Source organism: Mus pahari, chromosome 23 (assembly GCF_900095145.1).
Source record: "Mus pahari chromosome 23, PAHARI_EIJ_v1.1, whole genome shotgun sequence".
NCBI lineage: Eukaryota > Metazoa > Chordata > Mammalia > Rodentia > Muridae > Mus > Mus pahari.
Window position 1 is genome coordinate 7,828,018 of NC_034612.1, and position 24,551 is coordinate 7,852,568.

A 24,551-nucleotide genomic window follows, 5' to 3' on the forward strand; every position below is an offset into this window, starting at 1 on the left:
TTCAGTAGCAAGAGAGGAGGAAGCAGGGGCTCCGCTGAACAAGGTAGAAGAAAAAAAAAAATAGCTGACCTTAGGTTTCCTTTAACATTTGATAAGTGTCTTGCTGAGTGCAGACTTTCTGGGGCCCTGGGAACTGCTAGAAGTGTCCCGGGCTGTCAGTTGAGGATGCCTTTTTTGTCTGCCAAAGGAGAACTGCACATCTAAGGAGGGACAAGCAGGACAGTGGCCTCCTTGTCCTTGGTGACAACAGGGATGCTAGCTGCACTCTGCTCAGGGTGTCCTGCTGTGAGTACCACCAGGCTACTCAGAATGAGCCCTCTCCACACTTGCAGCTTGCTGGCCCTCCGGAGAGGCCAGACAGGGGGACGGGTCTTCCTCAGTCAGGCCCAGAGCTTACCCAGCACACTCAAGATGTCCAAAGCTAGCCCATCCCTGTCTCCCTAGTTAGCAAGGGCCTTGTTTTCGATCTTGGAGCACCATTGTGGATTCATCGTTGCACCAGCCGCTTCTGCTCTCATTTGGAAGTGTTTCCATCTTAATGTATTAAATGGAGCCAGGCCAGGGACAGGTCTATAAAGACAGCTGTTTGCTTGCTTTAGTCCTGACAAGAAGTAGGGGTAGGGTGGGGATTGGATGACTGAGAAAGACTTCGTTTAAAAGCCATCTGTGGATGTCATCATCCAGATGTAGCCTGCGCTATCTTTGTTTATCTGGCTTTGTTTGCATAGAAGGAAGGAGTACACACGGAGGCTCTTGATTGAAGGATGCTGATGCTTGTCATGGGTGAGCTGCCTCGTGGAAGGTAAGAACAGAGCCAGATCACCAAATGCCTGGCCAGCGCTGGGTGACATCCCTTGCTCGCCTTTGGTTTAAAAGGCACAACAGCCCCACTCAAGGCTTCCTGGAGGCAGGCTGCTGCTCCGTTAGACCCTCCTGAGGATAAGATTCTGCTGTGTAAACCTAGGTCCCGCTGTTTGTGTAGGTGGGCGAGTAAAAAAAAAAAAAAAAAAGCCACTGAGCCCAGCCCTTCACAACTGTGTCATGGACACAACTACCTCACTGTTCCCTCCCCACCTCCTGTTCTGAGCCTCCTGAAGGCTGGTGGGTTCAAAAACAAACCTTCCATGGGTGAAAAATCTGTACAGTTAGAGCATCTGTGTGCGGCGGCCTCGTAGTGACAGTTAGGCTAACACTGATAGAATTCCGTAGTGAATAGACCCAAAAACCTCAGCCCCAAGCACCATTAAACTTTCATATTCGTGCTCTGGTATTGCTGGGGATGGGGATAGAGATGGCTCAGTATCCGGAGACCCAGGCTTAGGGAGGTAACTGCCAAGGGTCCCCTGAGGGCTTCTCCCCATCCAGTCTGAAGAGAGAAAGGACGGAGCGACATGTCTAGAGGTTCCCATGACTGGATCAGGCCCAGCCTCCTGCAGCATGGTAGCTGCCACAGGTCACCCCTACATGTCCCACGGCAGGGCAGCTAGCATTAAAGATGGCCAGCTTGGGGGGGCGGGGGGCACGCCAGTATTCCGTCCCTACTATCGGCATGGGGTCCACACCACCACTATATGCTGTCACTCTTTCGAGTCACACTTGGAGATCTCTTAATTGTTCATCAGATAACCCACATAAAAATGGTACCCAGAGTTCTCTTCCAGAATGTTCCTGCCTCCTTGTTGGCCTTGTTGGCCCAGTGTCTATGATGTAATGGTTTCCCTCTCAACTGGGAGCAGCCAGGGTAAAATGATCACTTGAACTATGTTTCCCAAGCAACTGCAGCTCGGAGATTTCCTTGCCCGCTTCAGGGCTGAATAGTGCACTATTGTGTCTGTATGCCATGCGCAGTTCCTCTTCTGCTCCTCTGATGTTGGCTCCCCGGCTCAGCACAGAATACAAGATAACACAACTCTAGTACATGACACAAAGCCACCACTCCTGGCCACCTAAGTCAAGGTGACGTTCCTCCCCCCTCCTCAGCCTTGACTGCTGTTCTCCGTTCCTGTGGATCTGTCTCCCGTGGACACTTTTGTCCGTGGGATGTTGGCCCTGAGGCCACCTGTATCTGGTCTCTTTCACTCAGCATCGTGTGATCACAGCCAGGGAAGGACCACATTTATGACAGGCAACACCTTTCTTCCACTTGTCTGTTGATGGATCCTTATTCCCGCCTTAGCCGTTGGGACCAGATTGCCACGAGTCCCTGGGGTACTCCTGTGCCCTGGCACAGCCGTGACCTCTGTCAGAAGTGGTCCCTGCTGAGATGGTCTTAAGAACATTTTGCCTGCTGAGGGTGTTCCTGTCCCACTGGGAATGTGACCTCTGCCTGCAAGTGCCAAGGGGACAGTCGATGTCTGTCTCACTGAGTCAATATTGAAAACTTTAAGGGCCATTGAATGCTTAGAACGAAGGGATTTGCTACCAATACATGCTGGAAGAAGAGCTACTTACAGGTTATTCTCTGATTTACACAGGCACACGCGCGTGCACACACACATACACAAACACACACCATGCACACGCACAAATACTCTCCCTCTGTCTCTCTTTCTCATTCATATACATGTACACAAATGTATTCACACATACATAAATAAATAGAAAAATATACTTTAAAATGTTTCTCAAGAAAATAAATGTGGCTGGAGTGAAGCCCAGCCAAGGACCACGGACTCGGTATGTAGAGGGCCTCAGGTTCTGTCTCCAAAGCCCACAAACCAAACACCGAAAACAGTATAACCAAGACCCTACCCCTCAGTCACCCCCCCACACCGCCAGGTCCCCTCCTCCACGTGTACTTCTGTTGGTCTCTTTTGAGCTCTGCACCATGCACTGTTCCCTGAGGCGTTCGAAACTGGTGACCCTTCTGCCTGACACCCGGCCCAGCTGGCCCGCATTTGCAGAGTCAGGACCCCTTCACCTCTGCATACCTGAAATGCTATTGAATGTGACCTCACACTGCAGATAGACAAGGCGCCCCCCGGTACTGGGCGCTCACCACGAGGTTCAGCCTTTCCCCTTTCTGCAGCATCCTCTGGCTGCCAGCTGGAGTGCGTGTGGGTCCTGGACGTCACCTGAGAAGATGCAGCCATCAGTGTATTCAGTCTTCCATAGCCCAATGCTGTGTCAAGTTAGGCTCCAGAATGGGTTTTTGTTCATTTGTTTGTTTGTTTGTTTTGATCCAGGTATGAAATTCAAAGGAAGTGTATTACTCTCAGCAGGGTGACATCACCCTTGAAGGACTGGATTTGAATATTTTCCAAGCACGGGCTGAAGGCTGAGACCCTGTCTTTTCCTGGCCTGCCTGGAGACTTGACCACCACTGAGTCATGATCTGGGCAAGGCATTAGGTAGCATGGTCACTCACAAAGGCCCAAATGTCAATGTGGTTCCCCTGGCTTTTTTTTTTTTTTTTTTATTGTTCTTTTCCCCTGCATGCCCCACCACCCCAGCACCCCAGCCCTGCCCCAAGCTAGTCTCAGTGTTTAGCCCAGACTAGCCTGGAATTCTTTAAAAAAAAAAAAAAAAAGATGTAGTCTATTTTATGAATGCGTATACTGTAGCTGTCTTCAGACACACCAGAAGAGGGCATCTGATCCCATTACAGATGGTTGTTAGCCATCATGTGGTTGCTGGGAATTGAACTTGGAACCTCTGGAAGAGCAGTCAGTGCTCCTAACCACTAAGCCATCTCTCCAGCCCTGGCCTGGAATTCTTGACCTCTTCTCTCAGCCTTCCCCATGCTGGAGCCTCTGTGCCCCACTGCGTTTTTTTTTCTCTGTGAGGGGCAGGACAGGTCTCAGCAATTTCCCCAATAGAGAACTTAGCAGTCTTTATTCTCAGAGCACAAATGAGCTAGCCTCGTGAGGGCGTTGCTTGACACAGACATTGACCCAGGAAACATAGGCTAACACTTGTAGACTGTTCTGTAAAGTCACTCTTATCCTGTCACTGGACCCCGGCGGGAAGCATGTGGAACCTGCATTGGGGTGGCGTTCAACGAGGATGGATATGCTTGGAGTTCTTCCAGGTCACAGGAAAGGAAGTGAAGGCTTGGAGAGGCTGAGGAACTTAACCTGGGATGGTACAGCTCCTGAGAGACGGGGCCCAGGGCTCAGCCCAGCGCTGCGTGGTGCCTGTGGTGCCCACACCAGCTGCCGCTCACAGCTCTCCTGGTCTGTCTGTCTGAACGCCCCATCTTCTCGGGGGGTTGCTGAGATCAAGCCATCCTCCTCATGAAGGTGCCTGTGGCTCTGTGACACAGCTGTAGCAGGAACAATTTGATTGTTAGTGAAACAAACGGAAAGGTAGATTCGCACCCTTTGGGACAGGCCAGGGATCAGCTGTTTGTATGTGCTGTACACCTTTTTACTTTTCCAGGGATCAGACACTGCCAACCCGAGGTGCTCAGAGGCCAACCTGTGGATCCCTGGGTCTCTCATGGTCTCTCAGAGTGACAGCTTAGTCACTGATGAGCGAGGGTATTGTTGATAAGAGACTTTCCTCCCGTGAGTTCTCCCACTCAGTAAAAGGTTCCGGGTAAGCATCATTTGTCCTGCATCCCCTAGGGCTGCTCAGAGCTGGGGAGGGCATGATGCTGCTGAGCAGAAAACTTGTCTGTGAGGTGGGGGTGGGGGCAGCAATCCCAGAGTGAACCGCACATAGACCAGGACAGCGCTGCCCAGCAGGTACTAGAGACAAACACAGGGTCTGAGGGTGAGGGCAGGCCTTGCAGTTTCCCTCTCACAATGAGAGACTCCTCATCAGCACCATCCAGGCATCCCAGTAAACAAGGCCAACCGACAACATCTGGCCCCCTGGGGAGATCATTAAGCTCCAGTGCCTGGTGACCTTCCTGGAGGAGGCCATCATCGAGCTGCTGGGAACCCAGCCAGGAGGGAGCCAGTGTGTGCCAAGATGAGCCAGGCACCCTGCCAGCTGGTCGCATGGCCAGGGCTCTGCTGTTCCCTCCGGGGGACCCCGAGTTCCTCTGTGGGGACGAGGTAAGTTTCCACATCCTCTCCCGGTGACTGGCGGCTTCTCGTTGCTGTCTCCTGTGCCCGCACAGCACAGATGGAAGGCAGAGAGGTACCTGTCCTTCTCTGAGGCCTTGAAGCTGCCAGAAGCATGAATTTATCTGAGGATGCCATTGCTGTCCCTTAAAAACGAAACACTGCTGTATCCATCTCCAAAGGCTGGGCGCAGTGCATGTCCCTGAAGCCAGCAATGTGTGTGTGTGTCTGTGTGTGTGTGTGTGTGTCTGTGTGTGTGGTGGAGGTTGTATGGGGACTCAGCAGGGGCTGAGGAAGCTGTGAGTTTAACAATCCTGTCTTAAGACTGTAAGCATCTCCTCTATTCACTGGGAGTAAGTGGCTTGGAGAAACAGAGATGGTGGCCCTCTTCCACCCCGTGACCAGGTCCTCTTAGTTATTGCCAGCAGCATGGCCATCACGGTCCCAGAGGACGATGACCCCAGGAGAAGGCAGAGGGCCTTGGGGCGGAGACCTGCACATGGCTCAACCCAGCTGGGCAGGTGCCATAGACTGGTGGCTGCCCAGAGCAGATGGAGCCTGGTGGTTCAGGCTGGTCTCCCTAGTACTCAGGAGGCTGAAGCAGAAAGATTGCAAGTTTGGGCCAGCCTGACCACATAAAGATACTAAATTTAATAATAATTATTATTATTTAAATATATTCTGGGCTGGGGTATAGTCTTCTGGTAAAGCCATATACAACACAAGTCAGGTCCACTTTTAACCACAAGCACAGAAATTAAAGATACTCTATACCTGGCATGGGAGACACGTATGTAATCTCTAAGTCCTGGGGAGGCTTAAGCAGGAGGATGTCCACCAGTTCAAGGCCAGCCTGACTACATAGTGAGACCCTGTGTGTAATATTCCACACACAGAAATAGAAATGCCTGTGAGTGGGTCGCACTAAGCCCGCTTGTATTTCACAAGCATCATTAAGCATCTAACTAAACCCTCTCGAGCATTGCACTAACTTAACACTTGCTTCTTAAGCACTGTAGTTATGGCAAGGTGGAGGGGCTTGCGCACGGCAGGGGTCTGTTTACAAACTTGGGGGAAAATCCTTTTGAAACTTTCATAGTAGAAACATCTGACAAAGTAGAAACATCAGAACACAGCCTCCCTGAACTTAAAATGCACTTTAAAATAGCTACCTTTAATCCCAGCACTTGGGAGGCAGAGGCAGGCAGATTTCTGAGTTCGAGGCCAGCCTGGTCTACTGAGTGAGTTCCAGGACAGCCAGGGCTACACAGAGAAACCCTGTCTTGAAAAACAAAACAACAACAACAACAACAACAAAAGGCTACCTATCTTAGTGGGTGATAGCACAGGCCACACCAGCCTGGGGGCCCGAGTTCCATCCCACAGAAAGGTGGAAGGAGAGAACCAGCTTCATGAAATCGTGTGTGCTCTGATCTCCTTATACACACTGTGGCATGCACACCCACCTGTACACACAGTAATACAGCTTAAAAAAAAAAAAAAAAAAAAAAACAAGGCCGCCGGGCAGTGGCAGCACACGCCTTTAATCCCAGCACTTGGGAGGCAGAGGCAGGCAGATTTCTGAGTTCGAGGCCAGCCTGGTCTACAAAGTGAGTTCCAGGTTCAGCCAGGGCTACACAGAGAAACCCTGTCTCGAAAAAAAAACAAAAAACAAAAAAAGAAAAACTAAATGACCGGGTGGGGCATACACCTGTAACCCCAGCATGCAGAAGGTGGAGGCAGGAGAATCAGCAATTCCAGGTATCTTTGGCTACATAGCAAGTTTGAGGCCAGCCTGGGCTACATTGGAAACTGCCCCCAAATTCTTCCCTAAGAGAAGTATCTAGCCTTATTCCTTCTAAACTCAGGGCACCTCCTCAGACAGGGCCTCATGTTTTCTCCCCGGGATCCATTGCTATCTGCTCCTCCTCCTCCTCCTCCTCCTCCTCCTCCTCCTCCTCCTCTCTGCCTGACCCAGCAGCCTAGGACCATGGCACTTGTCCTGGGGACAGATGTGGGGACAGAAGCAGATCACTGAGGTTACTCCAGGAAGCCTGAGCGCTGCCCCCGCCTGCTTATCTGTGAGGAGTCAGCAAGCGGCTCCAGGCACCCATTGGGGTTATACGGGAAGGGTGACACTCTGATCCCTGCCCACGAAGCCAGGAGAGAGGATGTGGCCACCCACCACAGCTGTCTCCTTCATAATCCTCAAGCTACCCCAGCATCCCGAGCACTCCCCACTCGGGTTATTTATAAAAAGCTTGCAGAAGTCGGCACACCTGCTCTAGAGGCTGCCTGTTCCTCCCTAGCAGAGGCTCAGCAGAGCCTGGGGCATCTCAGCAGGTGGAAGGAGGGATTGGAAGCCACAGGTAGGCTAGCTGAGGCTGTGGGTCTGAGTTACCTGTTCCCATGTTCTGATTTGCTGGTCACCTGGCCAGACCAGTAGTAGGGAACAGGAGGCAGGGGTCAGCCCGATGGAGCCCCTATTAGCTTCCCTCCTGTTCACTGCAAGCTTTCTTGCTCAGCTCTAACTCCAGGCTGGCTGTCCCCTGTCTGCAAACCTGATGCTCTGGGGTTCCCCATGCCTACAGAGCATCCAGAGTAGCCACTGCAACTGGGAAGGTACTCAAAGCCCAACCAGGGCCCACAAGACGGCTCAAAGGGTAAAGGTGATTGCTGCCAAACCTGACAACCTGAGTTCAGTCCCTGGAACCCACACGATGGAGAGGACCAAATCTTGCAGGTTGTCCTCTGACCTCCATATCTGCACTATGGCATGAGTGCACTCACAGACAGGCATGCACACATGCATGCATGCGCACGTGTGTACACACACACAGTTCCAACTGAGTCTGACTTTTGACCTGCAACTCTCTAATGCATGTGCATGTGTCTGCGTGCATGTATGTGTGTGTGCATGTGGAGGTCAGAGAACAATTAGCAGGACTCAGTTCTCTCATGTGGGTCATCGGGTCATCAGGCTTAGTGGCTGAAGCATCAAGCTAGACATTGGAATCACCTTCGGGGACACCTTCCTGTTCATACCACCGTTTTTTCTTTTCTTTTCTTTTCTTTTCTTTTCTTTTCTTTTCTTTTCTTTTCTTTTCTTTTCTTTTCTTTTTTTGAGACAGGGTTTCTCACTTTGTAGACCCAGGCTGGCCTCGAACTCAGAAATCCACCTGCCTCTGCAATCTCCGAGTGCTGGAATTAAAGGCATGAGCCACCACGCCTGGCTACTGTTTTTTATTTAATAGGGGTGCAGACATGGCTGGGCCAAAGTCTTAACCACTCCAGGGAGCAGAGGCTAATGAACAACCTCACTGGGACATGCTTGGGGTCCAGCTCATTTTGGGGAGGGGGGTCTCATCCCCTAGCAGACAGGGACTATCCACAAGTCCCCATAAGGAGGCCTCAGCACCTGTAGCTGCTTCTAAGTGTGTGTGTGTGTGTGTGTGTGTGTGTGTGTGTGTGTGTATGGAGAAGTCTGTGGGTTCCTGCTCACCCTAAGGAACGGGCTCTGCTCTGTGCCCTTTGGTTGGTATGGGGGAAACCCTGTGGGTGAAATGGAAGCTCTCCATTTACCGTGCCTCTGTGCGGGACCTTTGCTGTAACCCCAGGACCATCTCACATGCCATCCATCACTGCCTACCTCTTGGACTGTGGTCCCCTCAGGACAACTTATGCCTTCTGTACATGCAATCTGCTACCTCCTGGGGCTCTGGGGTTCTGAGTTCACACTTGCCACACCCTTGTCTCTGCCCAGAAATCCCAGATCTGTCCCAAACCCTATGACATCTAGTGGCTGCACCCATGTCCCAGGTTCCTGAAGTCTGTCTTTGTGTGCCTGCCTTTTTCCTTCCTCTGTGGTGGCTGCTCCTGGGAGACAGACTGAAGGACAGCAGCCAAATTATCCCCACGGCAGATGCCCTCCCCTGGGCTGTCCCCATTGGGATTCAACTAGGAGGTACAACTGACCCTTAGTGCCTCCAGCCAGTGGTGGATGAAGTCACCTCTGTCCCCCTGTCCCCCTGCCCCCCTGCCCATCATCAAGCTACGGTGCATGCAAGCACCATGTGAGCCTTGCCTGTGTAGCCTGAGTGTGATCTCCATATGGGATCCAAGGCTTCAGAGTGAGGCGTTTGTCACAGGGCTTGAACTACTTGGTCCCCCGGGCTCCCCCTTCCTCAATCCTACTGGTATATGTACAAATGCAGGAGCCTACGTGTACCCACAAGCAGGCCAGCTAGCCTGGCCGAAGTGGCCCAGAGATGCTTTTGGAGGATACAGCCTGCTATGCCCATCAGACCCTGGTGTGAGTCTAGATCCAGCTCCACTGTTGCTGGGGATCACTCTGACCCTCAGTTTCCTTCTCTCTGAAAACATCAGAGATGGGCTAGCTAATCCTGAAGGTCCCTCAAGTTGGCCTGGAGTTCCTTTTGGAAGTGGGAGAGGTGGGGGGGGGCACCATTTCCTCCCCAACCCCAGATCCTCCCACCAGCTCTGATCCTCACCTACCTCTGCACACAGCTGCTTGGGACCCCGCCCCCAGCTTGGCCCATGTTGGGATCCCCGAGTGGAAACTGACTCACATCCTACACCACCTCCTTCTGGCCTGATGAAGGAATGGAGTTTGCCTCTGTGCTATTGCAGCTCCGCAAGGTTTCAGTGCCAGCCAGAGTGGACAGCTGGAAGCCAGTTCCCCTCCCCTGCCCCTGCCTAGTCAGCAGCCAGCGACAGCAAGGGCCTGGGTTCTGCTGAGTCAACGTGGCCAGGCTGAGCCCTTGGCTCTGCGGCACCTGCCTAGGCTGGTGCCCCGATGGAGATTCTTATCACTTAGCTTCAAATTTTACCCTGTGTAATGCTGCACCCCACCCTGTGTTTATCACCCCGGCGTCTGGTTACATCCTTGAGTGCAGATGTTCAGAGGGGAGGAGGGGGGAGGGGACCCTCTGCAGGGCTCCCCTCTCCTCCCCTGCCCCAGGCTAGGAAGGAGGTCACAGGCTCAGCCCACACAGCTGGTTTCACCCTGCTGGACAGCTCTGGGCCTCTAGATACAGTCTCTCAGCCCCCAGCCCAGATGAAGGCTGGCTAACGGACAGACAGACAGACAGACAGTCAGGGCCAGTCATCCCCAGAAACTGTCCCTAATCTTGCCACTCCCTGCCGCCACCCTCCCTGCACTGGATGTGTGTGTGGTCTGTGACTCCAAAGCTAAGAGGAAAATGCACTTGGGCGCAAGGGGCCAGCACTCCGTAATGTGCCAGGACACGGTACACTGTGTCCAGCACACTGTGTCCCTGAGGGGATCTCAGGTAAGTGCATCAGATCCCATTTCTACCCCAGGAGTCCAGGATTTGTCCCTAGCTACATCAGAACCAATGGGGACCTGGACAGGGGTGTGGCTCCGCTGAGAGAGAGAGCCCAGCGAGCTAGGAATGGGAGGGCCTTCTCCAGTTGTAAAAACAGGGCACTGTGGCACAGGCCTGTAACCCTGGTGGCTGGAGACACCTCTAAGAAGTGTCAGTCATCATGGGCTAGTGACTGGGACCCAGGAGACTAGACTCCAGCCAGAGATCTGAACCCCTTTGAGCCTCAGTTTCTACATCTCGAACATGGGATGATAAAGGGACAGTGTCTTCTCATTTGGCCATGCTGGCTGAGATGATTTGAGGAAAGCCACTAGCACGTGGAGACCCTCCTTGTCTAGTACCCGCCACCCACCCCTACTCCTGTGGGCACATTCATGACTCTGGCTTTGGAAGTAGATACAGAGAAAGGGAAGAGTGCTCCCCTACCCAGCTACCCTGCTCTTGTATCTCCAGATACGGTTGTCAAAGAGGCTCACACAGATCTTTGTACACCAAGGTTCACGACAGCATGGGTCACAGCAGCCAAAAGACAGAGTCCACTGAGTGTCCATCTTAGGAAGAACGAGTAAACAACAACAATGGCTGTCCCGGTTGTGGAATAGTACTCAACTATGAAGAGGAAAGAAGTTGGAAGACTTGTTACAGTGTGGTGACCATTGAAACATTGTTATAGTGCAGTCGAACATTGAAACATTGTTGCAGTGCGGTGAACATTGAAAAGTTGCTGCAGTGTGGTGAGCATTGAAACGTTGTTACAGTGCGGTGACCATTGAAATATATACATGGAAGAATCAGATGCACGATTCTGTTTACAGGAAGAAAAGATCTGGAGTCGGTGAGTCTCGGGGAAGACAGAGGATTGTGGGATCACGGCTGAAAGTGTGGGAACGAGAAAGATGATGTAAAAGTGACTGCAGCGATGGTCACTTGACCCTGCAGAGAAACTAAAACTCTCCAGGTTGTGTGTTTTAATCAAGGAAATCCGTGCACATCTACAGCCTGTGGGCTTCAGAGCCACCCAGAGTTGGAATGTGAAATGTCCTTATCTGGACCTCTGCACTTGACTGCAGCGCCTGGGCCTAGAACTCAGACTCTTAAGAACTGGAGGCAATCTATATGCAAGTGTACAAAAACTAAACAGAGGCCGGGCGTGGTGGTACACACCTTTAATCCCAGCAGTTGGGAGGCAGAGGCAGGTGAATTTCTGAGTTTGAGGCCAGCCTGGTCTACAGAGTGAGTTCCAGGATAGCCAGGGCTATACAGAGAAACCCTGTCTCAAAAAAACAAAAAACAAAAATAAAAACAAAAAACCCTAAACAATGCTTTGCCCTGTCCCCAGCATGTTCACAGCCCTGGGGCCGGGGGGTTGTCTTCCAAGCTCAGGCTCTGTCCCAGCTCATTATTTCTTGTTTGGTTGGTTTTGTTTTGTTTTTGTGGCTCAGAAGAATCCAAATGATTTATCTTCTGGTTCTGGTTGCTGGGGGTCTCCCTGGACCACCGGCAAGGAGCAGATAGACATCTCTCTAGCAGTCTTGGGGAGCGGGGCTGTTTTCCTGAATTTTTCAGTTTTCAGAGGCCACATTTCTTGCTCTCAGTCCCTTCTTCCATCTTTAAAGCCAGTCATAGCTGACTGGGTCTCTCTCTCTCTCTCTCTCTCTCTCTCTCTCTCTCTCTCTCTCTCTCTCTCTCTCTCTCTCTCAGAGACAGGGTTTCTCTGTGTAGCCCTGGCTGTCCTGGAACTCACTTTGTAGACCAAGCTGACCTCAAACTCAGAAATCCGCCTGCCTCTGCCTCCTGAGTGCTGGGATTAAAGGCGTGCGCCACCACTGCCCAGCCAATGTCCCATCTCTTGTGTCTCTGTCCATCTCCCTCCTTGTGTTTGCTCAGGATCCATCTGGTCAGCACAGAGCAGCCTCAGGTCTTCCCCCCAGGCCCACAACCCAACAGTCCCAGGTTCGAAGGAGTGATCGGACAGTTCCCTTGGGCTATCTGCTGTGATGCAGGAGGCTGCTCCTCAGGGCCCCTCACAGACAGGAGACAGCCAGCCGTGAGGAGAACCACATTCACCCACAGGTATGCACTGTTTCTGAGAGCTCCCGTCCTTGACCCCCCACCCCCAGCTCCATATAAGACGCAGTGAATTTGAAATGGATTCTGGGCTCCAGCCACCTCTCTCTGCCTCTCCACTCCAATGCAGAGTTGAAGCCCATCCAGGGACAAACTTCCATTTGCCCCTGCCATCTCCAGTGATTGGTCACTATTTATAATTGTGTAAATAATGGAGAAGCGCACTCAAACCACCCTCCCCAAGGAGACCTAGACTCCTATTTTTAGGCCCCCCTGGCCCATGAAGCTGTACCCCTCTGAGGTCCGGCCAGAAGTTGAGAAGGGAGATCCTGGGGGCTCAGTGGTCCTGTAGCCTGGAAGGGGCTGGGGCTGAGAGGCCTGAGGTACCCCAGAGGGACCCTCACTCAGGCTGATGGGTGAGTGGAGGGGGTTTGTCTCAAGGTCTCCTAAGGTCCTGTGTCAGAGCTTTACTTAAGAAGAAGGGGCTGGGGGGCTGGCGAGATGGCTCAGCAGGTAAGAGCACTGACTGCTCTTCCAAAGGTCCTGAGTTCAAATCCCAGCATCCACATAGTGGCTTACAGCCATCTGTAATGGGATTTGACACCTTCTTCTGATGTGTCTGAAGACAGCAATAGTACTTATGTATAATAATAAAATAAATCTTAAAATAGGAGGAGGAGGAGGAGGAGGAGATGAAGAGGAAGAAGAAGAAGAAGAAGAAGAAGAAGAAGAAGAAGAAGAAGAAGAAGAAGAAGAAGAAGAAGAAGAAGAAGAAGAAGAAGCAGCTGATGAAAGGTGGAGTCTGAGATTTCATTATTCATTGAACATGAATGTTCCTCCAGCACTCGGGAGGCAGAGGCAGGTGGATTTCTGAGTTCGAGGCCAGCCTGGTCTACAAAGTGAGTTCCAGGACAGCCAGGGCTATACAGAGAAACCCTGTCTAAAAAAAAAAAAAAAAAAGTAGTCCAGGTGGGCCTTGTACTCTGTGTAGCCAAGAATGATCTTGAGTGTCCCAATACTCCACTTGCCAAATTCTGAGATTATACGTGTGCTCCACCATGCCTGGTTGATGCAGCCCTTCCTGCATGCCAGGCTAATGTGGTACTGGCTGAGCCATGGCCTTAGACCCCTCCCTTTCAGAGACAGGGCCACACTCGGTATCCTGGGTTGACTATGAGTTCCCAGCAATCCTCCTGCCTCAGCTTCCCAAGTCTGGGATCACAGGCCTGCACCAGAACTGTTGTGCCCTTGGAATGATTTGGCTGATGTGGCCTGTTTGATGTGGTCTGTCCGTCCAGCTGTCTGGCACCTAGAGTCCCTTCTAACTTCTTTGTAGTCAGTGTTCTGCATTCCTGCAGTATTCCAAAACCCAGGGGGGAATCACCCCACACAGGATCATAGAAATGGCTGCTCAGAGTTCAAATCCATGGGTGGAGACCACTGGGATCTCTGACCAATAAAATGGGTGCCCCTGCAGCACCTGGTACCCACTGCAGAGCAACGCTGGCTCCCCAGATCTATTGCAGACTGGGGTCGGTAGGATCACCCATGTTCCTGGCTCTTCATAGCCAATGCATGCACAACATGCATGGGAGTGCAGACCCACCACAGTCTGAGCTAGCTTGTGCAGAATCTTGTTCAACAGGGGCTCCCGAAAGCTCCTTGCTGAGTTACAGCTGGCTGATAAGTTGTGGCGGCCATTCCAGATGTCCACACTGTGGAAACGGGTAAACACCACTGATGGACTTCCCCGAGCAGCCTGGGAATTGTCATTTCTACCAGCTGGAGCAGATGAACCCTTATTTAACCCCCGAAGCTACCCCCAGAAAGAGGGTACCGTTGCTCTTGCCATCTTGCAGATGGGGAAACTGAGGCTCCGGGAGGTGAAGTCACCCACTTGAGCAAGCGTGGTCCCACAGCAGAGCTAAAGGCAGGGGCCAGCTCCACATCTCTTGGACTCAGCCGCTCTCTGGTTTCCTAGGGACCAGACTTGCAAATCACAACTGGCACAGTGACAAACAGGTTTGTCTGTCCCTGGCTTTTAGCTCCTCTGGGGGACCTGTGTCTCCAGGGTCAGGCAGTCAGTTACCTGGTGACTGAGACAGCCCTGTGTTGGGACCGAGGAGGGAGCCCCGTGGTGCCTTCCTCCGGTTAAGCTCCCCCACCCCCACCCCCCATACCTCAGTCTGGCTTTGATGACGCCAACAGACTGAATGAAAGTGGTGGCGTCCTGGACCAGAGGCATCAGGCTTTGTGTGGACAGAGCCCTGCTGGGTTCTCACATCACTCACTGCGGGGGGGGGGGGTGCCGCCGCCACACCACCCACGCAGCTTCGCAGAGCCGGCTGTCTCTGTGGGACCACGGGTGGGGACAATTACGGTCTCTGAAGCTCAGTTTGGACATTGAGATCTCTGTGCTCCCGAGAGCTCACCCTGGCCATTAGTCCGTCCTCTGCCTGGTTCCCAGGTCTCTCCCACTCCATCTGCAGTAGAGATGGTGTCTTATCCCTGTTTGAAGCTCAAAGACTAGTCAGGACCCGGCACACAGTAGGCCTTCAGGAAACACGTACTAAATGAGTGAACAAATACACAAGTCAAACTGTCGCCCCCTTTCCTAAGGACTCCTTGCAGCTCCCTGGAGGGGGGGGGGCTGCTCTCCTTGGCGACCACACCCCAGCCTGGTGAAAATAGACGGACACTTGATAAGGCCTCTCCGAGGAGGCCTACACAAAGATCCCGGAGGAAGAGGAGGGTCTCGGCAGAAGGATCTAGCACAGAAGGCAGGCATTGTCAGCTTGGGGGTTCGGGTGTGTCTGGGGTTGCTGGGTGATGGGGGATTGGGAGGGGGTCGGTCCCCCGGCCTGGAGAATACAGATCCTCTCTAGACAGGAAACTTAGCTGCGGGAAGGCATAGATCATGGCACGTTTTAGGAACCCTCAACATCCGGGGACCTGGGGAGCCCTTTCCTGCCCTCCACCCCACAAAGGTCTGTCTGGGTTTTTAGAATTCTTGGAGCCACAAACGGAATCCCCCTGAGGCGGTCCAGCCTACTCAGCAGCGATGCCCCACAGCTAAGCTTCCCTTGCCTCGCGGGTGGGAGCTGTTTCCGTGAACTCTGGGCCGCTGCAGGGAGGACGGGGATCTTCAGGGAGGATCTCCAGGGGCAGACTCAGCTCCCCGGAGACTCAGAGTGGGTGGTAATCGGGGTTTCAGCGGTGGGGCTGGTTCTTCTGGCTCTGCCGAGACTCCTGTTGTTGCAAGAGCTGCCAGGGCCCAGGTCCTGGGTTGCCTAGAGTGGGCTCCTGAGAATGCCAGCACCAAGGATGTGGGCGCACCCACGGCAGTGACTGGCAAGGTGAAAGATGGTGGGGACCCCAGCACTTCCAGGCAGAACAGACTCTTGGAGGCTAAGCCGGGCGTCACCGAGCAGAGCAGGGCATGTCCGGGCCCCCAGGGTAGCCTTGAGGTTGAATATCTCCTTCCTGGAGCACCAGCCCCTTCCTCTCCAACTGAACAGGATCCCATGGTACCCCGATGTACTCCGACGCCTTTCTCCCTGTGTGCGCTACGGTGAGCATCTCACCGCACCCCTATTTGGAGATGGAGAGATGGTGGTTAGACCAGCAGCAGTACCGCCTATCTCAGAGCTTGGCGGGTCCCCGGGACTCATCGGTCCCACCTTCTCTACTCAGTCCACGCCTGTCACCTGCGGCGCGCGCTCCTCTGGGCGCCCACCTAGGTGCAAGCTCGGGGGAGGGGATCTTTCAGACTAGGCACACTCACGTGCCCTCCTCTGTCCCGGCGCTGGGCCCCGCAGAGTGGGCGGAGAGATGCGGGTCGCGCTGCCCGCAAGCTCATCCCGCGGGGCTGCGGCAGGGGCATAACCGCGTCGTGTCCTCCCCCCACCCCCATTCCCGCCCCCGCGGCCGCGAGGGAAGCGGATGAGCACTAGGACCGCGCCGCTCCGCCTCCCGCCGCTATAAGAGGCCGCTCGAGCCCCACGCGGAACCGGCTCCGCGCCGCTGTCCCCGCGTCCCTACCCGGCTCGAGCGCAGCGCAGCCCAGGCAGTCCCCGGCCTGCGTGGGGCGCCCGGGGCCCCGCGGCGCACCATGGGCGCTGCCCACTCGGCGTCCGAGGAGGTGCGGGAGCTCGAGGGCAAGACCGGCTGTGAGTACCACACGGTGGCCAGGAACCCTCGCGGGCGGGGACTGTCGCCTGCATGCCCCCGCTTCGCGCCGCCGTGCTGTGTGACCTTGGGCTAGTGGCTGGCCCTCTCTGTGCACCGCTCTCGGGCTGCTTCTGATGGGTTCCCGCCAGCCGCTGTGCGGGCGACGACGCCAGGAGGGGTTGGCAGGGACCCCTGCCTGGGGTAAGGGTGCCCCGAGAGGCGACATGATCCAAGCCTCCCCCGACCAGGGCGGAGCCCGGCAGGTGGCCGTGGCTATGAGGGCCGGCGCCCCGGCAGCCCCGGAGAGCGCCGAGCGCGCGCTGCACCCGCAAGTCTGCGGCTGGGGGATGAGCGGAGAGTAAAGTTTGGAAGTGCCGGGACCGGGAGAAGCCGCGCGGTCCGCAGCGACCTTAGGCGGGGGTCACCCTGCTGCCTCCCCGTGCGTCCCCGCCCCCCGGCTGCAGGCTCGGGCACCGAGCCCAGCGTCCTCCGGGCTGGCCCGCACTCCCGGGACCGCAGAGGCCGGGCGGGGCGCGCGTGGGGGAAGCGCGCCCGTCTGCCTCGCGATTGACCCTGGGCTCGGAAGCGACGAGGGGACCCGGACTTGCGCGAGAGTGGGCAGGCGCGTGGGCGCAGCCTGCTTCGGTGGCCGGACAGAGCCGGTTGTGAGTTCTGCCAGGGCTGTGTGACCTTGGGCCAGTCAGTTCCCGTTCTCAGTTTGCCTTCTCTGAGGAATGGGAGGCTGGCGCGCCCCAGGGGTGCTGCGGCAGGAGGTTTGCGACTGAGTTGAGAGCACCCAGTCAGCCCCACCCGAGAGGGGGACTGGGCTGGCACTCACTTCCCCAGAGCCCGGTGAAGTCATAGAAAGTCCCCAGTATGCGAAGTGTGCTGCGGATCCGCGAGAGTCGTTTACAGGACCCGCTAAGGGTGCGCGCCATCGGGCCGGTCCCGGTGATAGTCGACTGTGGGTGCGCTGCCGGGAGTGTGCGCACTGTGTGCTAGGGGACCCGCGTGCGAGCAGGATGTGTGCCCACTGTGTGCAAGCCGGGAGTGTATGCACGCATTGTGTGAAAGTCGAGTGCGTATGCACACTGTGTGTGAGGCAAGCAGGTGTGTGTGCCCAGTGTATGAAAGCCGTGAGTGTGTGGACACACTGTGTGAAAGTCTAGAGTGTGCGCGCACTGTGTGAAAACCGGGAGTGTATACACACTGTGTGCGAGGCAAGCAGGTGCGTGTGCACACCGTGTTGAAGGCAAACTGAAGTGTGTGCACTTCACTCAAACTGAAGTGTGATTGTGTGTGCACACTGTAGGCACTGCAGTTTGAAGCACGGTTTCACTTTGGGGCTCGGGCTGCTGCGATGGGGAGGGGGGGGGACACTCCCTGCTTCAGTCTCCGCAGTTCTGGGACTGCAGGGCAGCGCCCTCCCCGACTTTTGTATTTTCTCTCTGAGTTCATTTTGCTGACCACAAACCAAAAGTTTCATAAACCTGTCCCGCCCCCTCCCAGGCCCACGTGATGGAGGACAGCGGGAGTCCCCGCCCACTTCTGACTCCGTTTGACCGATTGCCAGTTGCTGTCCCAGCTGGTGTGGGGAGAGCTGGGATTCCTGGTGCTGGTTGGGTCCCCACCGGAGCAACACCCAGGGGCTTCTGGGGGAATTCCTGAGGGCTGTGGGTTTGACAGTGACGGGATGCAGGGCATGCTGGGAGCCTTGTCAGTTTCCTGGGCCCAGCCTCCCACGGTGACAGATGCTCAGGCTCAGTGGCTGCCTGGAGGTGGCTGGGGTGGCTTCTTCACTTGCTGCCTGTGCTCAGAATTCAACTCTTAAGGGAGCTGGAGGGGGAGAAATCCAAGGTTATGCCATCCCCACCCCTAGGGTCCCACAGGCCCTGAAGGGGCTGGTCTAGTCTGGGCACTTTCGACCATTTGGCAGATCCTTAGGAACTAGAGTTTTTGAGGATTTTAGAGGATGTGGAGGTGACTCAGAGGCCAATATTCCCACACAGAATGCACGGGACTCAGATCCACCCCACCCGTGTTATGTTTCTAGGAACAAGCAACATGGGGATCTGGGAGGAGTAGGCAGGTAGCGAAGAAGGAGCTGGTCATGTGACAGTGACCAGAACATTGGAGTGGCAGGTGGCATGGCCCTGTAGCAGGAGGCAGTTGGTCACCTCAGTGAGATTGGCTGATGACATAGCAGTCCTCCAGGCTCAGGCTGCACTGCAGCCCCAACTTCAGTGGTCCCCTGTGTTCCCTGTGCCTTAGTTTCCCCTCCTATCAGTTGGACTTAACAATAGAGCTACATTGAGCTAGGTCTTGGTCCCTGTATCCCTGCTGTGTGACCTTCAGCAGGTCACCGCCTCTCTGGACCTCAGTGCTCTACCTGGGTGTCACCTTCGAGCAGTTGTGTGGAGATTAGCCAGGAAGGCACTGGACGTGGCGTGGGGTTGAACAGGGTCCTGATGTGAGAACTTTTGGACGTCCAGAGGTGCACCACTGCACTCGGGCTTGCCTAGACCAACACTGAGAACTTTACACAACACCCAGTAGGTCTTCACTTACATCTTCCAGGAAGGAGATAAGGCCATTTTCTCTCCTGAGGGAAACTGAACCTCTGAGCTAGATAGCCTCTTGCCTTCAGCACCACAGCCAGGAGTGAAGGGTTGGGAGATGGAGGGTTCCCCACCACATGCTGTGACCTCTGGGGCCCATGATGCATTGCTCTTCTTTTGCTCACCCCAGGACCTTTGCACAAACCTTTCTGCTTCTGCTCCACCCTACACCATCTTGATTCATGTTTGCTCTTTATATGGAAGACTTCCTGTCACCTCCTCTTGGGTTAAAATTTCAAGGCAAAGTTCCCACCACCATCTAGGGGCCCTGAGAGCCATTGCTCCCTTCCTGCCAGGCTGCTCACCTGCAGCCTTAGTGGACACCCTCAGACCTGGTCTCCCTTAGCTCCTGCATTCCTCCCCTCCCACCTCAGACCATCACCTCTCCCGTCCTGTCCCCACAGAGTTGCTTGTTGGCGATGAGACCACAGGAGGTGCACATGGGGGTAGGGGCAGTCACTGAGTTCGAGGGTTACCTCCCCTCTACAGGCCTTGTCCCTGCCAGCCTGAGTCACACCAGGGAAAATACGCCTTAAGGGAGTTCAAGAGCTTGCCCGCCCACCTGCACAGGGCGCCTCCCTCCACAGAGAGAACTGATTGATTCCTCTGTCTCAAGCTGCCCTCTGAGCCTAGTCAGTGCCCACCTAGACTCTTCCGAAGCAGCCAGCTGAGGACCTCAGTTTCTTTCGGACTAGGAGGGACATCCGGCCAGTGCCATGACCCTTGGGATCCTGAGCTGGCCCCGAGGTGCTCCCTCCCCCTAGTCCCCGCCCTACTCTGGGCTCCTGATTGAAGGCAGACAGGAGGATGCACAGGGCGGGGGTGGGGTGGGGGTGGAGGTGGGGCGGGGTCTGTCCTCCAGTCTCAGACCTGCCTGCAGAGAGGCCAAGAAGCTGCTAGAATTAGCAGAACCTGGGGCCAGAGCTTAGCTCTTACAGCAATGTTGGCAGCTCCGTGCCATTTGCCCAGTGCCAAGTGCAGCCCAGGAGTCAATAACCAGGTCCTGTTCCAGGGCACTGTGGGGACGCTGCTGGCCCATTGAATGGATGAGGTCATGGAGGCTCTGCAGATGGAAGAAAGAGGGGATGGGGGGCTTCAGCTTCAACCTCCCAGTGATGGCATCTGAGGCCTGGGAGCCCATTGTCCCCTATGCCTGCAGGCCCTGGATGAGGGTGGGGGGTGGGCAGGTCCTCTGGCCCTCGGCAGCTCAAGGGCTGGAGGTACAGGAGGGTACGCTGGCATGGGGTGGGCCTGACACCTTCTGTGCTCAGCCATCCACTTAGCAGCCAGCCAAAGCCACCTTCCTCAGCAGTAGACCCCGGGAGCCTCACAAAAGGGGGCTTACCCCACGGCTCCATAAAGTTCTCAGTATAAGAACATTAGAAGCAGCTGGGCAGGGGTGGCACATGCCTTTAATCCCAGCACTTGGGAGGCAGAGGCAGGNNGATTTCTGAGTTCGAGGCCAGCCTGGTCTACAGAGTGAGTTCCAGGACAGCCAGGGCCATACAGAGAAACCCTGTCTTGGGAAAAAGGAGGAGGAGGAGGAGGAGGAGGAGGAGGGAGGAGGAGGAAGAAGAAGAAGAAGAAGAAGAAGAAGAAGAAGACGACAACAACGAAGAAGATTAGAAGCCATTTGTACCTATTACACCTGTCATCCCAACAGAAGGAATATGAGATTCTATGCAATGCCTTGTTTAATGTATCCTTGAAGGGGAGTCTGTGCTTTTCTGTGGAAAATAATTGTAAACTTACTTCTGTATGTATGGTACCTCCCGTTTTCTTTTTAGTTATTAATAGGACTAGTTCTTTTGAATTAGAATGCTCCAATATCACATGCTTTTTTGCCTCAATGCTGGAATGCTACTAGACCCCCCTGGCAATGGTGACCAGAAAACCCACAGCCATACCCTGGCCCCTGGAGATACAGGAGGGTCAGTTGTCAGTGCTCCTAAGGAATAGGAGAGACTTTGGAATTACAGCCACCATCATTACAGCAGTGATTGGAGATGCTGTGGTGGATGGTATGCATGCTCAGGCAGGCGCAGGCCGACCAATGACTGCTGACTCAAGCTATGGCGGCTATAGAATCAGGTAATTTGCCACCCCACGTTTGGCTCAGTATGATGGATCGTTAATCCATGACGGGTAAGACTCTCCCATGTGCATACCAACCTAAGACAGGGTGGTGAAAATGAGTTCACCACACCAATGATGGGTAAGGATGTAACATGGTTGAGGGCAACCTAAGACAGATGCGATCCCAGAGCCATTTTAATTAAACAAAAAGAGGATATGTGGGAAGTGGGTGTGGCCAAGCCCCGTGATCCCTGTTTACCAAGATCCTGTGCTGCCTGCCTGATGAGTCACTGGCCTATCACCACGCGCCCTGCCTGCCTGCACGGTTCATGTTCAGAGCGTGCTGAACACTGATTGGATCCAGGAGAAGGGGGAGGGATAAAAGGCAGAGGACTGATGAAAAACAAAAACAGGATGAGCCCAAGATAAAGACGAAAGTTGTTGTAGAAACCTTCCTTGGTGTTCCTGTCGTTTTTCCTGTCTCTGCCGGTCAGAGTGCAGGGTTACGGCAGAAAATGACTTCCCTTGGTTACATAGATGCCGAACTGGAATCCAAAGCAGATCCACTAGGGAGGTGTCAAATGCAGGGGCGGGGTTGGGTGGAGTGGGAGGGAGGCAGGCAGAAACCCCAGGGGTAAAGACAGAGCCTGCAGCCCCAGCGGTCCCCGGCATCCCCTGGAGAGGCCTGTATGTTACAGCCATATGTTGGTATACTGAGTTACCTTGGGCTTTGGGGCTGATCGCATAGGTTCTGAGTGATATGGAATGTTCAAGAACTTGCATGTTTGGTGGTGGTCAGTTAGATCGGTTTGGGAATCACCCCCTTCTGTCTCCTGGGGGCTTCCTGGGTGGCTCACATCTGTTTCCAAGAGGAACTTGTATTGTCTGTGGGAGAGCAGGTGGCAGTTGCTGGAGCTGCCAGCCTAGGGACCTGCAGTAATGAGTTTCCTGGTGCTCCTTCCTACCCGGCTGCCATGCCCCGTATGGGCGTGCTATTTTGTTGTGAGCCAATGCCCCCACCCCCGGATGTAGGAGGGAGGTTAATCAGAGCTCAGGCATACAGCTGGCTGGATGACACAGACCAGACAGCTAGATGACAGGCCAGACATTGCCCGGCGTACGGATGAGCGCCTATATCCCCAAAGCACTTTGGTCCCTGGTGCCTTAAGCTAAGGGATGTGGGGGGTTTGTGCATCTCTGAAGGATCCATTGCTGGAAGAAGAAGGGAGGCCAGGGCTAGAGGGAGGAGCAGGGGTACCAGACAGCCTGTCACTTCCTCCAACTTCATCATTAATTCATAAAGCGAGAAGGTCGACTGGGCATTTCCACCTGTGGCAGCCGTCACCTTATACAGGAAGACAAAAAGGTCCTTTGTTGTCCCCGCAGCATGACCTTTGTGGACAGACATGCTGTCAGCGGTGGCCTTCCACTTGGGAGGCGACAGGAAGTGTTCGAGGCCATGCCAGCCAGGGCCTTAGATCCTCTAGAAGGAGAAGCAGGAGGCAGGGGCATTGCTGATGAGACTGAACCTCCCAGAGCCCCTTCAGGAGGAGCCTGGCTGTGCCTCAAGGCCCTCTGTGGAGAATATCTTGCTGCACATGCCATAGCTGGAAAAGGGTCCCCTAGCAAGTGTCAAATCTAGAGCGCTCCCAAAGACAAACTTTCTGAGCTCTGGTGTGACACCCCAAGTGGAAAATTCCTCCCTGAAGTCATGTGACAGATGAGCTCAAGATGCATGAAGGGAGACTTCTTGGGGGGGGGGCAGGGGAGACGCGGTGGTAGGGCAGGTGCCTAACTGGGAGACTTTTGGATCAATCCCCAACACCACAAAAACAAAGTAGATGCCTTAAAAATATATGCTGGGCAGTGGTAGCACGCGCCTTTAATCCCAGTACTCTGGAGGCAGAGGCAGGCCTGAGCTCTGTGAATTTGAGGCCAGCCTGGTCTACAGAGTGAGCTCTGGGAGAGCCAGGGCTACACAGAGAAACCCTGTCTTGAAAATCCAAATATAAACACACACACACACACACACACACACACAGAGAGAGAGAGAGAGAGAGAGAGAGAGAGAGAGAGAGAGTGTCTCTCGCCCCAACAAAAAAGAGAGAGAGAGAGAGAGAGAGAGAGAGAGAGAGAGAGAGAGAGAGTGTCTCAGTTCATAGCATGCCTGCCCTCAAATAATCCAGAACCAAGTAAAACCAGTGTGGTGATTCCAGGAATGAGAGGTGGAGGCAGGAAGATCAGAAGTTCATGGTCATCCTCTGCTACTTAGGGAGTCTGAGACCAGACAGGGATGCATAAGACCCTGCCTGGAAACAAACTATCATGTAAAATCACTTTGGTGTTTTAACTTGATCCCCTCCCTAAGATACCTCACCTGTAACAAAGTAAAACCTGAAACTTGCACAGTCCAAGGCTTTCACATCGCCTTAATTACAGGGTGATAAACTTCTGCAGCTGGCCACATTCTGACATACACAGCATTTTAAATTATATTTATGTGTGCATGTCAGTGCTTATGTGGGTGCATACCCCACAGGATAGCAAGAGCCTCCTCTACCCTCTGAGCCATCTTTTGCCAGCCTTGCATGGCAATTTGTACACCCAAATTCCCGTAACGCCCTCACCTCTTTGACAAACCAAAAGTTTTACTTCTGAAGCCTACAAGCTCGATAATTATCCATTTGGACATTAATTCTTGAAAAAATTATTCCTTGTGGATTTTTCTTATTTAGCACATTTTCCCCATAGATTTCCCAGCAAGGGTCTGTGAATTATAAACTGAACTCTTTTCTGCTGGTGTCTACGAATGAACATTGGGCTGGGTATACAATTTTAGCTTGCTGGATGATCCCCTGCTCCCAGAGTTCTGTTCTGTTTTGGATTACTGTTGATAAACGAGGCTTTGTCTAATGGGTTTTTATTGTTGTTGTTGAAATCTATTTTCCCTCTGTTTTAAAATTTTGTGTCAGTGTTTTTCTTTATATGATCATGCCTGGGAATGGATTATGCTGTTCTGTTCTAAAAATGATTCATGTCTTCTATCACAAAAATTATTGCTTCCTGTGAGTGATCTTACCCCTTAGTGGTTCCTGTTATAAATATGTTGGACCTTCTTCTTGTTGTCTTCTGAACACCTCTTGACTTTTTTTTTTTTTTTTTTTTTTTTTTTTTTCGAGACAGGGTTTCTCTGTATAGCCCTGGCTGTCCTGGAACTCACTCTGTAGACCAGGCTGGCC

General features: G+C 53.8%; 1 protein-coding gene across 1 annotated transcript in view; it reads left to right on the forward strand.

Annotated features, from left to right (window-relative positions):
- The first annotated feature begins 16,372 nt into the window (after window positions 1-16,372).
- Window positions 16,373-24,551, forward strand: part of Tesc (tescalcin) — a 34,403-nt gene continuing 26,224 nt past the window's right edge. Inside the window, exon 1 of the mRNA XM_021186949.2 lies at window positions 16,373-16,617. Coding sequence (XP_021042608.1) covers window positions 16,560-16,617 — 58 coding nt within the window. The 5' untranslated portion in view covers window positions 16,373-16,559. The remainder of the gene's footprint in view (window positions 16,618-24,551) is intronic.